This window comes from Lonchura striata, chromosome 10, assembly GCF_050655825.1.
Source record: "Lonchura striata isolate lonStrDom1 chromosome 10, ASM5065582v1, whole genome shotgun sequence".
NCBI lineage: Eukaryota > Metazoa > Chordata > Aves > Passeriformes > Estrildidae > Lonchura > Lonchura striata.
In genome coordinates, this window is record NC_140712.1 from 9,641,028 (window position 1) to 9,661,679 (window position 20,652).

General features: G+C 40.4%; 1 protein-coding gene across 1 annotated transcript in view; it reads right to left on the reverse strand.

The window, feature by feature from the left end:
- Nucleotides 1-19,798, reverse strand: part of KLF13 (KLF transcription factor 13) — a 33,283-nt gene extending 13,485 nt beyond the window's left edge. Inside the window, exon 1 of the mRNA XM_021554263.4 lies at nucleotides 18,817-19,798. Coding sequence (XP_021409938.1) covers nucleotides 18,817-19,357 — 541 coding nt within the window. The 5' untranslated portion in view covers nucleotides 19,358-19,798. The remainder of the gene's footprint in view (nucleotides 1-18,816) is intronic.
- Between the last annotated feature and the right edge of the window lie 854 nt (nucleotides 19,799-20,652).

A 20,652-nucleotide genomic window follows, 5' to 3' on the forward strand; every position in this document is an offset into this window, starting at 1 on the left:
TAGTAGATTTTGCTTGGTTTTCTTCTCTCTAGCTATGTTCACACTGATGTTCCTCTCTGCTAGAGAGTACTCCAAAACACAGGTAATCCTGCTGGGCAATTGAGAAATTCAATTCTTTCCCATCCACTGAAGATCATAAAAAAGCCATTAAAATCCTTTCAGGATTTCCAGTTTGAAATTCACATCTGTAGACCAGAGCAATGCAAAATATTTGGCTTTCTCCCGTGTAGTTTGTCACTTCTGGTTTCAGAAAAGTTCATGCTCTATCTCCTCCTTATACAACCCCTCCCTGTTTTGTGTGTTCCTTTCTCTTTTGAAACTGCAAAAACTCAGCTGCACTAGGCCAGGGCTTTAGGAAGCTCCGAGTCAATTACAGAACACTTCAGAACACGTGGGGTGGGTGGGGCTGTGTTAAATATGTTACAGAGCTTTTCTCTTGAAACACAACCAGAGACAAAATCACTAAGGTGAGTTTAGCATTCAAGATTCCTTCCTTTTATTACGGAGCCTAGGTATATGGACACAAATTTTGAAATCATCCTCTCTAGAAGTAACTGGAGTCTTAAAAGCTATTTCAGCAAAGAAGCTGAATAACTTTCTGAATAATGAATTAACCTGGTCATCCACTCATCACTTAGGTATGAATGTTTGCATCTGATGACTTGATTTAATGCATCAGAAGAATCCAGTGGAATAGAAAAGCCAGCAGAAAGGCAACTCTAAAAGTGAAGGCTGAGAAAGGGGATGTGAGGGAACAGAGACATGTAATGTCTAAAACATCCCTATGGCTTAGGGATTCCTCATCACTCTTTTAAGCAAGGGTCACAAATCATCTGCAATTACTAGCAAAATGATGGGAGTCCATTTAGTAAAAGTTGATGAGGGCATGTTTGCTTTTGCTCCCCTCCCCAGCTTCCCGTCACAAAACTGCTAGGAGCCACAACAAAGAAGGAAAGAATCAAAGTTCTTTCTTGTTGGTATCTAAAGCACTGAGATTTAGCAAAACAGCTCCAAATCCTTAGCAAGGTGTTTCTGGGGCACTTAGGGTCGATCATATACAAATGTAGTAAGTGCAGGTCCTCTCAGATGTATACTCATTGATACTGTGGGTGTTCTGGTTAGACATGTTAGGTAAGGAGGAGATGCACACATGTGCCTTCTCTTCACAGAATTATGAGTATGAAGGATGGTCCCCACATCTACAGGGCAGGTAGTTTTCATTTAATGGCTAGAAAGAACTTTGTGGCAGCAACTGCATTCCTGCTGTATCTTCCAAGAGGCCTTGTCAAAGTCTACATAAATATTATCTCTCTTGACCCTTTTCTGTCATATTTGCTGTATGTGACTGTACTGATAGCATGAAGACTTAAAATGCACTACCAGTAGAGAAATACCAGTTAGTTTGTAATGCTGTGAGCAATCAAAACTCTAGCCATCTCCTACAGAGGAGAATCCATCACCCAGAAAAATGGTAATTTACACAATTGTATGAGATAGTGTTTACAGTGCATACAATTTCAAAAATAAGGTATTAATCTCCTTATAGTCCTATATGGATTTATCATTGTTACCTAATGCTCTTTGTGGATTCTGTTTTAACTCTGAAGTGTAAAGTTCACTGTTTCACTCTTTCTCAAAGGTTTGGACACATGACCAAAACAGAGACCTCTCATCTACAAGAAGTTAGACATCTGAGCCATTAGGACACCCATGAGGCTGGAAACTTACCCAACTAGCAGGGACAACTTCCATATCTAGGTAAGTGCAGACTGGAATGCACCCTGCCTGCCCCACAGGAATAACTCCTATTGATTGTGCTTCCATTAAGTGCAATGCCTTTGTTTACACGGACTTTGGCCACATCCAATTATAAAAGCAGGATTTTTTAACCTTCTTGCTGGAATATATAGGTAAATAAAGCTCTTATACTGAATACCAATGACAAGCCTCACTTAAGAAATGAAAGGGAACAGCCTCAGTGACAGAGAGTTTATGTTCTAAAATAATGCAAACTAAATGCTGGGCATTCTATCTAAGTGAAGTACCAGCAATCGCTGTATGTAATTTCTGTTCCCAAGCCTAAAACTCTTATTGGGTCTCCTTATCACCGAGGCATTAAATCCTAGACCAGTGCTCAGTAAAACAGCAGAAATCCACTAATTTAAAAGAGCAGCAACTTCCACTTGATTTTCTCTCTCCTGTGGTTTGTTCCAAGAACGGAGATCAATAGCTGACCCTTTGACTTTGCATTTAAATGCCAGATAATTAAATTGTGTTATGCTGAAAAGATGAAGTGATGAATTCTGGGGAGAGGAAGATGTATCTTAGCTTTCTGTCATTTGCAAACCACACTGAAGTATGACACTCAGCCAAGAAGTGAACTCTGAAGTTTAGTATAGTAGACCTTTAATTACTGTATTTTTCTATTTCTTTTATACTCAGCTCTATGAATGTAATAAAGAAGGGTGATTATTTAAACATCTATTGTGATTAGAAAATAAAAAACCATCTGTAAAAGAGCCTCAAAACACATAGGTGTTACTGAATGATAAAAAACTAAATGATGGTGAATTTTTTTTCCTTTTCCATTGGTCAATTAAAACTTAAATAAATATACTTGAAAAGAATACTGAAAATCCAAAAACTCTATGTGCTAATCAGCAAATCTGACCTATTACATCACCCCAGCAAAGGAATTTCAGCCTAGAGTTCTTGCCTTGAGCCAAAAATTTGTTGTTTAAGGGACTTTCTTCATTCCTTTCTTACAAAGATTGTGGCTTCAGCATAGGTCAGAGAAGTCTGGTCTCTTAAAACAGACTAACATTGATGAAGGCATGTGGGATTTTTTTTCTTTTTCTGTCTTGTTGATGAGCCAATTCAAACCTTTTAAAGTGATAAGTGACTATAGGAAAGCTCTCCAAATGCATGCAATAATTAAGCACTATTTTTACTGAACGAGCCCAGTTAAAAGAAATAATGTAGCCATTGATGAATACATATGCTGGACTGAGGCCTTGTTCAGTCACCTGAGGTCTCGTGTTACTCCTGTTGCAGCACACTAGCAATGCTGATTTGTTGTCTGCTACAAGCTTTTCAGCTGCACCACTCACCCTATGTTAGAGCAAACAAGGTGATTAATGGCAATGTTATGCAGACGACAACTGAAGCCAAGAAAACAAACTCCCCAGACTCGATTCTTTCTTCTCCAGGAGGGAAAAATGTCTTTCTGATAGTGGAAACAACAAATCCAAATGTATCTACAGGGAAGGTGCAGTTAAGGTACCAACAGAAGCACAAGGTTTCCATTATAGACTCCTGTCTGTATCCTTCCTGTGCTACCTCAGAATTGCTCAGTCTGTTACCCAGCCCACTGTGCAAACCCAGAACAATTCCAGATCAGACATCAGAAGCTCTGGAGTATGACACTCCTTGGCATCCCTTCCTTCTTCAGGCCACCCTTTACACTGGACAAAAATACTATATTTACACTATAGGACACTTGCACCTCTCCTTCCAATCTGGGAATTTCTCTTTGTGAAACCCAGGATTATGTGCCAACAGAGCTCACAGGCTCTCAAGCCATTCATTCTCAGTGGTGTGGTCATTGCATAGAAAAATTATAGATGTAGCAGAATTAACCAATAGGTACTCATAGGTCAAATGGCAGGAACCAAAAATGGCACGCAGTGACTTCTAAATGTCATAACTTCTTTCACGAGATTATTTTGCAAACATATCTCCATGGATAAAAACTTGAACCTGAAGATGCTCATACTGCAAGAATGTTTGAAATAAAACTGAAACTTCATAAACCATCCTTGTCTGTACAATGACCACAGGAACGACCTCTGCAGTGGTTCAGACTGCTTTCAATGAAAGTCTACCTCACAAATTTTTAGTTGTGGTGGCTTTCAAAAAAAATTGCATGGTAATGTTCATGATCACTGGTTAGACAATGGAAATGTTTTAAGTGGGAGAGCAATTAAATAGGTAATGACCTATTATATTAATCTGGTGTGAACTGTGGGTGAATTCATTATGAAATTGGGAAATTTTGGCTCCTTGAGCTCTGCCCAGCAGTTGCATGAATAGCTGCAAAGAAGGAATCATATGACCTCATGAATCAGTCTTTTCTCTGTTGACATATCAATGACTTTTTTATTATTCTATTCTACTAAAAACAGGATAATGCTTGTAAAAGCAAATCTTATCAAATTAATGAAAAGCTGTCCTGCTATGCAAAATAACAGACTAAAGGATTATTCATCTAATCTGAGACCTGGACTTTATTTATCTGAGTTCTGGAAGACGTTGAATGTCATTTGCCTCCAACTGAAGTGCACATACTTTGGCATGAATAGACCTTGCGGGTAAGTTATGACATTTCATGTGCACAGCAGCTCCCAGGATTTGGGGACAGGATGAGATTTCATTTTGCTAGAAGCCAAGCAAACAGAAGTTAGTGAAGTTGTCTTTGGCTGTAATTGTGAAATGTCTTCTTGTGAACTTTTGAACTGTTCAATCAACAACATCACAGTAACACAGCATGCCTGAAATGTGGGGCTTCAGCATTTATAAGCCCAGCTAAAGCTGTAAAGCTAAGTGAAAAATCTGATGCTGAGAGTTTATTGCAACTGTATGGAAGAGAGAGGGAGTGGGATTTCCTGTTATTTTATTCTCATTCTAGGTGGATTGTTTGCCAGAGATCAAGGTGGTGTTGAAGTAGTTTATGAGCAGCATCTGCCAATGGCCATATTGAGCATCCAGCTTCAGGGAACATGCAGCTCTGGAAAGTAGTTTTACGGGCTGATAATCAAAAACTAAATCTGTTGCTTGACACAAAGCAGCTACCATTCAAGGTATGCATAAAACTATTGCATACACACCAAAATCTTTTGCCCAGATTGTTAAATCACCATCTCTGTTTAAATAAAGCTTCAGGTTTTTTCTATGCAATAGAGGAATTAGATTCTATTGTAACAGTTGTAATGTTCTAAACTGCCCACTTTTAAAACAGGTAGGCTTTTTAGAAAGGACAATTTGCAATTCAACATTCAATTCCTTCAAGTCTCATTTACATGTTCTATTTTGTAAATACCTTCCCTGTTTATTTTGTATCTCCTTGTAGTCCCTTCAACCACAGCTGTATGAAAAGGAAAACAGAACACGTTACCTGCTCCTTTCCAGTTTCAGCTTTTTTAAGTGTTTTCTATGTGTCTCTGCAAATGTTTTAAGCATATATCCATGCAGGCTCATTCTCATATCAAATCAGAAAATAAGAGATAGTTTTCAACACTTCTCTCATTAACACCAGGGTGTGACACAGCCTAAGTGCAGTTCAGCTGCTGTGGCCACCCCGCCCTCCTGCCTGTTCGATGTTGGTTTTGAGGCCAGCGAGTGCAGGGTCTGAGGGAGTCGGCCACACCAGCTGTGCCTGACGTGTGAGGTCACGGCGTAGGAGAGAGGCCATGGCCAGGGCTGGAATTCAATGAAAGGAGCATTTGCTGGATTGTGGAGGATCCGAGTCACAAGCCAATTATCTGAGTACAACTCTGGATGTGAGACATAACTGAAAAGCTGAGATCTTACGTAGAACATGGACATATTTCAAAGAGAGCTTTGTCAAGAGCATCTTGAGATGTATAACATACCTCTCAAAAATAGAGAGGTGTTTTCAAAAGACTATTTTACCATGGACTCACAGTGAGAAATCAACTGGATTCCCTTTTTCATGAGAAAATAGTTATTTTACTACTTTTCTACCTCAAAGTAGTACTGAAACATCTATACTATTTTAAAATTTACTAAAAGATACACACATACATCATGGCCCCTTTAGCAGCTCTGTCTTCCCTTGCTTGCTGCACCATGTCTTCATTGCTTGCCTTTACAGAGCACTGTGTGAAGTGTTAAAACTGTTAAAACCAGTTACATGTCACTGCAGAATATGGTTTTAACATGTGAATCATACCACAAGGGCTGTCCAGCAACCACCATTTTCTCTGTAAGTATTTAAAAAACTTATTCACATGTAAACCACTTCACCTTGTGAGAGATCAATGATTCTTTAGCAGAGAGCCTTAATTCTATGGGTCCATACATGTCAGGTAAAAAATTCAGTAGCTGGAAATGTAGACAAGTTGTAGTAGAAAGGTCCCTATTACTTCCCAAAACATAAATTCCTAGTGCCTCAAGCACATTTATTGCTGCTCTTCTATACTTGTTTGATTAAGTGTGCAGATCTATTCTCTAAAAGACCTGCTCGTTTGGATGAGGAGAGGAAATCCACTGGCCTTTCTGGATTTTTGAGGTGGAGCACCTGTTTCCTGTGTTTGCAGGAAATTAGTTGACCACACTTAATGTGCCTGACGCACAGGGGCTAATGAAGTACTCTAAAATAGAGGATCTTATTGTGGCCAAATTTTTTCAGGAGAAGATTCCTGGGACAGGGAACTTCTGTGAAATATAATAGGAATTGCACCATTACTATGAAATTCTAGAAGGTATCAGTGTCACATAATTCTGCAGGTTAGTTCCAAAACCCTATGCACAGGATATAATTTTTACTTTGAAAAAGATCTCAGAAGTTCCCTGCTGTTCTTCCTTCCATTTGGACTCTTGCTTAATCCAGTCCTAAATCTGAGGACCACAAATTATTTGAACCTTATTTCCTATCCGTATTCCTAGCTCCTGCTGAGCACAGCTCTGGCAACCATGGCTCTCGGGCTGAGATTCAGGAATTGCAATATGCAGAACTGCAAGCTTCATAAACTTGAGTAATCGGGAGGTTCTGTTACAATAGACAGACTGTGAATAAACCCAAAAACAGGAATTGCAGCTTCATGAGTTGTGGGGATGTATCCTGACTTAGCTTTGAGGGATTGATATGATACAATTATTGCTGTTGCAGCTTGACGGTGCCAAATGGGACAGCTTATTATTCTTCCCAAAAGATGTGATACACAAAGTACTTTGAACTTGATTTTCAGCCAACTGGTTGGAATTTGTTTCTACTTTCTTTTTAAAATTAGTTTTTAGAGCTCAATTTTAGACTTTGTGAATAATGGGCAAATAAGAGAAAAAAGTATTAGAAAAATGATTCATCATTACACTGCATAAAAACAGGTATGTGTTTTTTCACTTTTTTCAGAACGGAAATACCTCAGCACTATAAATTGTGTAAACTATGCTGTGTGCATGCTCATTGAGCTGTGTTTTATCATCAGAAGAGTACAAGACTGACCTAGGAACTTAGGACTCTTTTTATATTTAAAAAAAATAGATATTAAAAAATCCAACGGTAGTCAATGATTTCCAAGTGAGAAACAGCTGTGCAGTGAAAGCTACTGTTGTTCTTACTGTGCTAGTCTGTGAAACCACAACATATGTACTTAAATATAAAAAGTACCAGCACAGTCACTTCTTCATAAAAGGAATACTACAGACCTTACATGGTACAGATGAGAATGGTACAGCCTCCTTAGAACTATTTGATTGAGGAAACAATTATGCGATAATTTGGATCTCTGCAAATGACTGGAACTCAGCTCTCCACAGCATTCAAAGAAGAAAAACTATCAAGCACACCAATCACATCAGCTCCTTGTCTTTCTGTAAGAAATTTATCTGAACATCTAAGAAAGCAATTTTCATGCCAACACCAGGAAGACAGCTTATACTGAACGAGCTGGAGTCTCTTGCAAACAACAGTGATTATATCCAAGTGAAGTGTATAATTTTTCCAAGGATACTCTTACACACAGAACCAGAGTTGGCTCTTGGAAAGAAGCTTTAAGCAAACATTTGGACAGAAGTTCAGCAGAGGTATGGAATATTTTTCTAAACTAATTAGTCTGTAATTCACCTGCAAATGCTAACCTTAGGAGCACAAACTGATGACATAACCTCAGAAAGTATAGCTGCTTTTTCAAGAACCCATTACAAAAGCAAAGCACCAACAAGATAACATTCTCTCAGAATGTTTTTGTAACTTACTATATTCTTGGTGACAAAAAATAAATTTTAGTAATTTTTGCCTTAAAGACAAAAATTAATCTAATAATTTGTACAATCAAGGGGGAGTAGTCTAGTGCATGCAGAAATTAAATTGTGTTCCTGTAAACAATCTGTAAGAACACCGGTCAGGATTCTTTTTTTCACTGAGAGGTTTCACTGATAGAAGGGAAGTACTCAAATCCTTATGAATCTATCAAACATGGTGAAAAGGTGAGCTAGGATTTTTTCATGTTACAGAGTCCTAAAACTTCAAGGAAATAACAGCAGTCTATTAAACAATCTCACTTGAAATTTTAGGGGAGAGAAAAGGAAGTATCAAGCAAAAGACAGGTTTAAAACAGCATATTATCACAGAGGTGATTTTGTTTTTGTAAGGTCACCAGTAGGCAGTGTTAGCAAAAAGTCTCTAAAATGTGTAGCCCTTCACCATGACCGCCCTTTTGGTATGAGTTGGGTGAGAGTTTATCCTTGGAGAGGAAAACTGTATTTGCTTAGTCCACACTGCTTACTGGAAACGTCAGCCAATTCCAAATACTGCAGTAGGGTAAGAAGCAGAATCACAAAATGTTCTGTTCTTTTTGTTGTCTTTTTTTTTTTTTTTTTTTTTAAGAACAGCCCTTTGGGGACTGAAACTTTTCTTAGAAGATACTGGTGCTGAACATCTGTACTTTGACAAGCAGTGTTTAAAAGCTGTTTCTCATTACACTTTTGTCTCTGCAGTATATAGTTAGAGCTTTGTAAATTATCACTTTAAGGTATCTGACAGTCATGTTCCTAAACACATTTCATCTGCACGTCCCAGTTATAGAAGTCTGGGACAAGGTTCATGGTAAAACATTTGTGCCAGCTGTTGTACAATATTTGCTTACACCAGTGAGCACAGCAAAGATAACATTGTAATCTGCCCGACCACTTCATCCTCTGAAAGCGACCAATGACACTTATTAATTAAAATGGTTCCCCAGAAGTTAGACTGCTAAATTTGCACTCCAAGCTCCAACAGATGTTGGCTTAAATCATATCTGATTTGATCAGTGAGGTGGTGCTCTTAATGATATTATGCTGCAGACTGAAAGGAGATGCCAACACAACAAAACTCACTCAGTCTGAAGGAAAATGTGGGAAAATGATTTAAATCTTTCAGCATGGTAATTACCTCAATCTTGTGCGATATCTGAACCCTTTGCAGATGAGATGTTAAGAAAGCTGTGGAGTATCAGAATGAATGATGAGTAACATTGCTCCCACAACTTTTGGCTACACTCAAGGTTACTGTTTCAGACCCCCCACAGACTGGCAGTCATTTGAACACTTACCTCAGCAACAGTGCAAGGGATTCTGCAGCGCAGGTAAGAGCTGGAAGTTTTGGGCAGAGGGAGAATTCTCTCTCCAGGTTCCACAATTTGAGCAATGCTGAGTTAATCAAGTTGCAACAGCCCTATTCCCCTTTCAAAGTCTCAGCAGCACACAGAGGAGAAGCAGCATCAGAGCTAGGGTTCACTAAAAGTTATATTTAGCTGTGCAAACCCACTTTTATGTGTATTATTAATGCAATGCTATATATATGCATAGTATATTTGCAGGTGATAAGTTAGGAAGAGTTTTCTTTCCCAATCAAATACAAGATTCTGTGCTTAAAAACCCTCATATGTTTCCTTATTAGGGACATTGACAGTTGTTTTTTTTTAAGACAAGGGATAGGTGATTAGCTAGAGAGTCTTACCTCATATCATACAGCTTGAAGTAAAATTGATTCTATTAAATTCACACCTAGCATCTACCAAATTAGTAATCAGTAATTAGAATTACTTTATCCCATGATCAAATTCCACATCTTCCCTGCCATTTGAAAAAGAAAAAAAAATAGCTTTTTGATACATTTCTTATAGGTCTGTTTATGCTAGCAACACTATGTAGGGGTACCTATAAATTTCAAAGCATTTCTGGTTGCTCATATATTTGCTCATACACTTTTTTTTAAGCTAGAATTTGGTTCTGAATGTTGCCAGTCTGAGAAATTCTTAAATGCTACTGAGAAGGATTCAAATAAGGGGAAATACGTATCAATGAGAATCCAGTCTGAAAGTAATTCTTTGGGCTATCTAAGAAATTCAGTTTTGTTTTGGTCATGTTAGGAGAATTCAGAAGACATATTTACAAATACATCCTGAATTTATTACAGGCTAAACATTCTATTGGCACTGCTTGTATAGACATATATATAGCAAATAGAAGTTTCCATTGCCTTTGAGGGGCTTTCAGTGCTCTGAAAGCATAAGAAAGCTTCATACAATTTATATAGGGCTTGGAAAATATATCAATCACCAGAATAATCAAAAACTGCCATGGCCCTCATGTATTAATGTTTATCTGCAGTCCTTCTGCTGGCATTTTAAAGAGATTGCAAATTAAAATTCAGTAAGCCCCTACATACAAATAACAAAAATTAGTCCATGGTCCTGTGAGGTTTTAGCAGCATCTCTGTTCTATTTGTTATAGCAGAATAAGGCCTAAATTACTAGATTAAGAATGTAGGAAAGCACTATGTTCAACTGTGAGGTCTGCAAAAATGTAAAATAGTCTCTAAAGTCCCAGTCTAGTATGTAAATTTGTACCAATGTAACTCCATTTATTTACCCTGAAAACACAAAATAAATATTTCCCTGATCTATTAACAAACAGCTCATAATTTCACCAAAAATTTGCAGGAAACATCTGAAAATGTACTAATCCTTCTCAGCTGGCTCCATTCTAAGTTCCTGTAGTGGAAATACTGACAGCTGTTTACTTTCAAAAGCTCAATATATTGCTTCTGGCTGTTGTACCTCACCTGATCTTACTCTGGGAGAGTTAGCATTTCTGCTGCTCTCCTTTACCAGCTTTGAAAGCTACTGTTGAAGGTAGTAAGGACATAACTAGCATGCCTATTCTGCTTTGGTATTTATTGTCAAGGGATATTCCAGCTGGCTACAGGACCGAGTAAGATGGAAAGATGTGAAACATGCAGCAGCAACACCATTCTTCCATATGACTTTTTCAAGGTCCTCTATTCCAAAAACTCATATAACTTATAACCAAATAATAGAGAGTGGTCTGGTAGAAATAGAGCGTGCAATAAATCTAAGACAGCTTATTGGTCCATTGACTGCAACATCAGCAGATACCCAGTCATCAGTATTTTCCTATATTTCCTGAGAGCACTACAAAAGGACTGTAAGTGATTACAGCAAATCTTTTCCATGCACTAGAGGTCATTTCAGGATATGCTTACTTTAATACCATTTGACTTGTGCCAAGTTCTTGGTTAGTAAATGCTTTTTATGTTTAGGCTGCAAAAAAGCTTCTGAGGTCGTTTTTCTACAAGTAACCACAACGGTGGCACTCTGAACTTTAAAAATTTTTCTTTTCTATTAAGTGGAGGCCCTGTAAGATCTGCTGAATCTGCAAGACCTGAAAAATACAGGATATGTGTGTCTGACTTCAGTGCCTGCACTTAAATAACCCACATTGTCTAGCTATTGTTAAACTGAACACAGCAAGATAATGATCTCACTGCCCATGCAAATCTACCTCATAAAAGCCAAGTGGGTAACAAAGGGAAAAAAGTATACCTATAGAAATTCTACAGAAAAGACCCTTCAAAAGTTGTCCTGTATTTGAACAGTAGAGTATTTTTTTGGCTCTGTCAGCACCAACTTCCAGACAGCTGATCCAAGATTGGAAGGGGGTGGGGGGAAGTTGGAACATGCTTAACTTAAAAAACAGAACTAGAAACCACATGTCCAATATAAACAAGTTCCAGGTTTCTGGTCTTGGACGTGCCATAAGCATGTTCAGCCAGACAATAACACAATGGAACAGTTGTTTTAAATGGTTAAAGGTGCCTTCTTTTCAGATGGGATCCAATTGTGAGTTTGTTTCATACGTAATTCCAGTTTAGCAAAAGGTTTGTTTATGCTAAACTTCTGTCACATACACTTTCCAGTGTCTTGCAGAGAAATGCTACTGCAGAAAAATCTTCTGCAAATCTTTCTGAACACTCTTGTCCACAGGGCTATGATTAATTTCTAATACAAATAGAGCAATCAATTGCAACTGTCCATTCATTAAAAACCTTGCTTGCCACTTTATTTCCAACTATTTGTAAGACCTAGGTCTTGCCGCTGAGAAGGAAAGTGCTACTACCAGTGTCTGGGATGAGAAAACAATTGGAGAGTCATCCACCTTCACAACTTCCAATAGTGATAGGTTTCATTACACTGGACCTAAGTTCCACTTCCATGCTAAAAGGAAAGTGGTTTGTTGAAAGAGAAGACTGTGATGTTTCTGATTTTTCATTAGACACACAGTTGCAAAAATAATAGGTACGGTTTTACTTTAAATGCTTTTTAGCTACAGTATCTAAATTCTGTTGTTACCAGAAACTTCATTTCAGTATCTTCTGCATGATTAATACCTCTACAAAACCTGGAGAGAAAGACAGGGGGAAGGAAATAAAGGGAAGCCTTTCACAGAGAAACCTGTATAACCATCAGGACAGGTAATTCCCCCTAATACCTTGTGGGAATCCAGGGCTTTCCTCTGGCTTCCTTGGAAGGCCTGGGACCCTGGCAGGGGGGGTCAGGAACCCCCCTGTACAGAGCCCCCAGAGACACCGTCTCTGATCTCTGTCCATGGAAAAGAGTTTTCAATCTTACAGGATGAATTACAAGCTCTGAGTGTTTGATATAAGTAATAATTAAGTGTGGCAGGGGTGCAAAAGTGAAATTTTAGGATTCTAGATTAGGGGTTCAAAGGGGACAAGATGGAGGAAACTGGGTGTGTCTTGTCCTTTTTCTCCTCCTTCATGTCCTCCATGTTTCACTGTAGTGTTGGCATTTTTCTATTGGTTTAGGTTGGGAACACACTGTTCAATGTAGATGATGGATATCGGTACATTATTGTAAATACAGCACATGTAGTTTTGGTATATAATGTTTGTAACATCCCCCTGAGGGCAGAGCCCCACACGCTGCCCTGCAGGACAGAGCTGGGCAGGGCAGCAGAACATGTTAGAGATAAACACAATAAACAACCTTGAAATCAGCACAGATGAATGATGACTTCTTCTTTGGCAGTGGGGCAGAAAGACAGAGACTTTTTACAATCTCGGAATCATCAATACATCAGATTCTGACAATACCTAATATTAATCAAGTGTGTGGTAAATACAGATGTCATCCAGCTGGATTCTACATGCAATTAATTTAACCCTAACTCTTTTGCAGGTGAATTAACTGAATCTTATTATTCAGTCTTGAAGAAGTCATGCAAAAGGAGTGAGTAGGAATAGCTGTACTTTTCTTCCTGACATCAGGTCCTTTTGAAACGTTTTAAAATTTTCTTACTCTTTAAAAAGTTTATGCCCTGTGTTTATTTCAAATACTTTTACATTAAACAACTTAGAGTATATGTATTTTTTTGTTCTCTTCAATGAATACAGATTGTTTGATCCAGGCTTAAAATCAGTACTTTTAAATAAGAACTTTAGTCTTGAGAATTGCATTGTAGGGTGAGGACTTAGGCAGGACTTTGAGGGAAGTTGTTCTATGTTTTCTGCTGACTTTTTTTTACATGTTGAAATTTTCTTAAAGGAAGTAAGAAAGGGGTTGCAGAGCTCTTTCAGAGGAAACACAAACAATGCTTTGAAAAATCTGTATTGTTTTTAAAAATACAAGCTTATTAAAAGAGTTAAGATTATCAGATTTCAGAAAAAAAGTAGCAGGCTGCTGAAGTTCTTTACATTGAGAAAGAAGGCTTACACCTTAGGCTGGAAAGACAACTGTATTGTGAGGCTGATATTTGAATTTGTCCAGAAGCCACCATTTGGCCCATCTCAGAAAAAAAACCCTATAGAAAATGTTTTGATGCACTCAGCAAATTAAGGAGGTGGAAGGCACTTAATGGACACAACAGCCTAGAGGCACCTTGCAGCTTTTGGATAATCTGGGTGTATGCTAATGAGACTGAAGGAAGCATACAGAGCCTATGAGTTGTTTCTAACTTTTAACACAAAAAATCAAACCCAAGAGGCCCAACATGCAGAGGGACAAATTAATTTAGTCTGTCCTTTTGCCTTTGGGAAATCTGTGTTGGGGAAAGGCCTTTTCAATTTCCTCTGGCATCCTGTTCAGAGGGAGTGCAGCTCCCCCGTAAGTCCCGGTATGCAGAGCAGCCAAACTAGCAGCTCAGGAGGAAGGATTGAAGCAGCAGCACCACTCATTTCATCCTGCTGTAGACAAGAGCTGTGTGCAGTCCTGCTTTGCACTGCTCTTGAGTGGCACAGAAGGCCCTAGATTTGGTTTCTTCTCTTGTAATCTTTTCCTGCAAAGCCTTGGGTCTTCACCAACACTGCCCACCTGCTACACACGTACACATATTCACTTTCAAGAGTCACTGTGTGCCTAGAGACAAGTAAAGAGACCTCAGCCAGGTCTAGTCCACGGGTTTTTATTTAACTAGCTATGTTTCTGGTAATTGGCAGGTGTTAAAACAGAAGATAAAATTTATTTTTATGATAGAAAAACTTGCTTCTTACATTGATTAATTGGTTTCTACACACATGGACAGCATCTTGACTCAGAACTTAAGGGAAGCTGCGCTTTACTGTTTTGTTTTGAATTAACATAGTGTAAGCAAATCAGACTTACTAGAACTGAAAATGAAATCCAAACCCCTATTTAAAATGGGTAATTTGTACTTTACATAAAGCCCTCTTTACCAGATTGAACATAGACCATATACTACTCCTGTTTGTCCAGCCTAATTGTTATGCTTTTGTCATACTTGTCACAGGGAGGTCTGATTGCTTTATTCTCAGATTGTTTTCACATACCAATTACTAAGACTCCAGGCTGAGACTTGTGCCCAGTCCTCCTTAGCTTCTGCTAATTTGTGCAGACTCGTGTAATTCTGATGACTGACTGAAAAGCTGTTTCTGTGTTATGATGTGCTGCTTGGTGCTCAGAACTAGTAAGTTTAGAAGGACAGTTCAAAGGAGTTAAATGAAGGTTTATTTTGTGCTTTCTCTGCATTCCTGATGGTGATGGTGTGCTAATGAAGATGGCTAAAAGCTTGAGTGGTCACAATGATTTGTGGGGAGCTGCAATATATAGGATACTTGTGATTCCTGCTCAAAATCCCATTGTTTTTTCTCTGTGTATTAATATGCAATAAGCTGGGACTCTCTACAGCCTCTCAGAACACAGTGGTCCTGGACATGGCTCTGTAAGATTGTAGCCTGTAGATTGTTCTTAGGCTCTGTACTGTCTCCTTTCTACCACTGGTGCATCAGGAGACTAACTGGTTTCCAATAACTCCAGAAAATGTCCAGACCTTTGTGCTGAAAACCTACTTAGACGAAGGGGAATTCTGTCATGTGAATTATTTATCTGATTTTTTGTAAGTCTTTTGTGTTTAGGAATTTTCTCATTGGAGAGGATTTTTAAAGTATGTGCATAAGTGACACCTTTTTTATCAGTGGGATCAGTATAGCTTAGGACAAATTAGGGTGCTGCCTCTGTGGACCCCAACAGAGCTTCTGAGATCCACGGGAGCCTCAGTGGAAAAGTATTTGGACTTGACAATTACCCACTGACACTAAATATAACCTTCTGGTAAACATTAAAACTTCAAGGGCTTTGTGGCTGATGATCATGTCGAACTCCAGGACATTCAGTGAGAGACTAGAGTGGAAAACATAAACATGGAAAGAAACATAAGGGGATGGGAACTTTGAAAGCTGGTGGAGAGAACAGAGATTTTGGTGAAAAGTTTTCTTGCCTGGTTCAAGGGTTTTCAGTGTAATAAAGGTGAAATATTCATAAAGCTGAAACAGGTTAACCAGTAATATACCAAAAAAGCACACAAGAAACTGTGAATTGCTCCAGCACATTTTGTCCTAATAGGAGTACTAAAAAACACTGTACACTGAGTAAAGAACAAAAAGCAAATGCTCTTGGCATTTCCATCTTGGTTCTTCTGCTTTAAATAGCAGAATTAGAATCCTCTGCACTATGGTTTTTACTTCATGTATTTAAGTTCTGATATCTGGCTATAATTATCAGAAGGATTTCACACAGAGCACCAAACAGGTGGAAAATAGTACCAGCTCTCAGTCTCTATCAATGTGGGCTAGATTTGATGCAATAGTACTTGGAAGGTTCTGTATCTCTTTGATATAAGCTCAAGGATCTGGTTTATCCCTCTCTGAACCATGAAGAGCAAAGCCTTTACTTTCTCAGCAAAGTAGCAGACAAGGACAAGCAAGTTTCTAAAGCAGATCATAAACTACTCAAGTATCTCTTGCATGATCATCAGTTACCTTCTAACCTGCTGTCCTCAGCCTTCAGGTCACCCCTAAATACCAGCTCATCTAGTCTTACAGCACATGGAAGACGTTCTGCTCCATAGCAGAAGTTTTGACCATTCTTAGCAAACATGGTTGGGACTTACTGGGATAGCTGTTTTAAAGCAGCTTCCATGTGTACCTGGGGCACTTTCACCACTGCTCTGTGAGGTGGATAGCCATCACCTCATCTATCTGACAGCTGGGCAGACTGATGTGTTACTTAACTAGTTCAGGATGGCTAGAAAGAAGACCCAAAGCCCTCACTCTAAAGCAGTAAAACACCATTACGTGTTTTGTAAGAACAAACATTTACCAGTCCTGATAATTTTTTTCTGTTAGCTTAACTCTTATTGTCTTACAAACTTTTTTCAAGGCTGTCACAATTTCTTTTAAAGATAGAAAAAAAATCAAACACCTTAGAAAATATTCTGCAAAGAGACTAAGAGGCATTTAAGCCTGTTTAAAACTCAATCCAAACAGAGACAAACCTGTTGCCAGTGAGGAGGGAAACTTGGCAGCTTTGCTTAAAGCTTCCCACACAGACACTGGAGACGAAAGAAAACAAAGAAGCTGTAGTCCCTGAGGGTCCTGCCACTCCCTGGGCAAAAACAGTCCCTTCCCTGCTTTTCCTTTAGCTCTCAAACACACGCACGTGCTCTCTTAGCGCCATTAGCTACAGCAATAACTAATTGAGCCCTACAGCCCTGGAAAAAAATACAGGAAATGAAGAGTTAAAAAAAAAAAAAAAAAGGGAAAAGAGAACTCGGAGGCGAGCCAGCGTCCCCGAATGACTCCGCTCTGCCGGCAGCCTGAAGCGACACTCCCCGCCGGCCCTGCCCTCCCTCCTCTCCCCGCAGGGCGGGCATGCCAAGCCCTCCTCTCTTTATCAGGGGCTGGAGTTCCCCTTCTTGGTCTCTGGATGGTTTGGAAACCCAGAAACGTTGCTAAATTTATCCTTCGCTTTCAGGACAATGGCAAATGCCAGCTATAAGAATGCAGAAGAACTGAAAATTAACGGAGACAATTCTCTGCAAGCCAAGTGGAAACACCTTTTCTGTAAAACTCCCAAGGCGGCAAAAAGCAGTTACACAGAGCAAAGCAGGACAGGCTGCCTGGGGTGCCAGGAACACGCTGTTCCTTTGGCTGTGTGCCACAGGGAATTGTCCATCCATATGCTCAAATTTGATGGGGCTTTCTTCTCTCCCACAGAGAGCAAAGCATACCGTCAAATTAGACTGGCTCTTACTTTATCTCAGGAAGGCAACAGGAAAAGCTGAAGGCACACTGAAAGTAAGGCCAGCAGGGGTTAGGCTGACACTTCAGAGCTAAAACTGCTCAGGAGTTATGTCATGTTTAATTCTGAGGATCTCTTTCTTACTGCCCTTTTTAAGAGAAATGACCATACATCTTAGTAAATTAATTTGCCATCTGAAATTACTCAGTGGAACATCTTGCACAAGTCTGCTCTAGTCAGTGTGGTGCCTCGACACATGTGCTATGATTAGTGCCTTCACCAGAGACTGATCTCCTCAATTTTTGGTGTCCCCTTTCTGACTGGAAGCCATCCTGTTTCCCAGCACCAGGCAGAGGCGTGAGGTGTGGCAAGTCATGAGGCCTGTTTCAAGATGGCACTCCTAACGCTTTCAGTGCAACTTTCTCAAGGCTTGCAAGACTTCCACATTTTCTGTGGGTGTGTCTCATAAACTACAGTAGCAACAAAAAAGTGCTCAGCCTTCACCAAGAAGTAAGCACTGAACACTGATGAGTAAAAGTTACTGGTTGCATTCAAATGTTTTTTTTTTTTCTTTTGAATTTGGTTCTACCCAGCTGCCAGAAGCGTTTTAGACACTGCCCATATCCCCCTCTCTCCTCACTCATGGTGTGTCTCCTTGTGACTCGTGTTCAGCCTCTCATCTACCTTCTGCTTACTCTAGCTTTCACAAAGTGTCTGCTAAAGAAAGAAACAGATACACAGCCATGTAGGTGCCTCTAGAACATTTAATTTTATAATATCAAGAGTATCAATACTTGCATGGGAAGTGATAAGCTGGTATAAAGAGAGGGACTGGAGCACGGAGTAGGAAAAACCAGGAGGTAAGAAGTACTGGAAAGGGAAGTAGAAGACACACAGAACAAGAAGGCCAGCAGCTAAAAATTACAGCTTGGTACAATCCACACAGACCCGTATGCCGTTCCCTATGACATTAATAAAAAAGGGCAACATTAGCTTTGAATCTATGCCCAGAAAGGGTTTATTCCCAGAGGGGTTTTTTTTTGTTGTTGTTTGGTTTTCCCGAGCTTGAGTTCCAGAGGTGAAACCATAACAGTGGCCAAATAAGTTTGTTTGGTTTTGTTTTTCATTTTAATTACCAAGCTGTAACAAATAAATCTCTGGCTGGATTGTAACTAACCTGTATGGGTCCTTAGATGAGCTTTAAGATGGGAAGATTTGCCATAAACTTTTTCACACCCCACATAGTGGCATTTGTGCTTTTTCTGGGGTGATCCAGGGTCAGTCCAGCTTCTTATGCGTTTGTTCTTTTGTCTGGGGTTTGGCTCAGTTACTGCAGCCAGGCTAGTAGGTGTGGCTGCTCTTTCTCCTCCGCTCTTACCAGCTGAAGACAGACTTTCTTCCCCAAACTCCTCAGGAGCAATAGAAATGTGTATTTGTTCTGTTATATCAAGCGTCTCTGTTTTCTCCGTCCTTAGAGCAGGTGAGTTTGGGACATGCTGGTTCAGATCTGCTAAAATGCTAGCTACCACAAGTAATGATGATCCATTGTCTTTCCCGGTTTCTCTGACTTCCCGTCTATCTTCTCCATTGGATGAAGGAAGTATTGCTGCATCAGGTTGGGGATCAGGCTCCCCTTTGGGACTATGGATAACAGCACGACTTGACATAGAAACAAGGCACTCTGCTGCAAAATGATCCACATATGCTGCTGTTGCCATTTTTCATAAGTTTAAAAAGAAATCCAAACAGGCGAAGGCAAAAAGAGAAAAAACAAACCCAACACAACAGCGCTCTTTCCCTTTTTAAAAAGATTACACAAGCAGACTTTTCCCTCCCTTATTTCTTAGGATCGGTTTGTAGGAGTAAAGGCTGATATCGCAGCCATCAAACCCACACTTTGTTCGTGACGATCGCACCCAGCTTGTCACTAAATCGAAAAAGCGTTGGCGGTCCAATGGAAGAGAAAAAGAGCAGCAGATAGATCCTGTCAGTGGCAGCTTGTTGCTCGGAGTATGGATTAATGCCGTGTTCTCAAGAAGGCAATGAGCCGGCGAGGCGGTCTCGCAGCGCTCCCATGGCGCTGTGACAGCGGACCCGGCGCTCCCCGTTATCGCTGCCCGGAGCCGCCCGGACCCCGCGGGGCGTGGCCTGGGGAACATCTGGCCGTGACGTCAGCGCGGGGCCGCGGCTCGCGCCAGCAGGTGGGCGGCGCGCGCGGGGGGCAGCGCCCGCCGGCGGGAGGAGGCGCGCGATTGGCTGGCGGCGCGCGCGGCCGGCACCCTCCGCCCCCGGCGCGGCCGCAGCGCGCAGGGCGGCGCGCGCGGACCCCTCCGCCGGGCGCGGCCGCGCAGCTCCCGGGCCTGCCGCTCCCGCCCCTGCCCGCTCTGACGGGCGCCCGCCACTCGCGAGCATCGCGCCAGAGCTGCGCTGCGAGGGACACTTTAACGCGCGCTGAGCTTTACACGATTAAAACGTTGTGAAGTTGGAACGGGTACAAGTGACAGGAAAGAACGAGGCTGCACGGTTTGGTCCGCAGCTACGCAGATGGAGCTCGGGTGTGGATTTTAATAGGTTGTGACAGGTTTAAAAAACTGCCAGAGAACACACTGGAAACCACCTTCTGTCAAAACTCCAGCACTCCGCAGCCTCTGAATTAAGTACAAATGCAAATAACTTGGGTTTCATTATTATTCTCTGCTTGTAAAAGATTTAGCTCGGCCAGTTTTATAGAGATTAATGCCTGAATCAAGGAGAGAGCTGTATGTGTAATTAACTTACGCAGTAGAAGTAAGGAAATGGATCTGAATGGAGATCTGAAAGCACTTGTGACACCTATTACTTTTTGCTGGAACATGTTTCTCCAGAGTAATTCCTGTGAAATTCAGGTCTTTAGCAAACACTTTTTTTTTTTTTTTTCTGAGACAGAGATGATCAGAGGAGGGCTGCTTTGGAAGCCCTTGTTTCTGGAGGACAAGTTTTGTGGAGTCTGAGGCAGCGTGAGTGGAAGTGACCA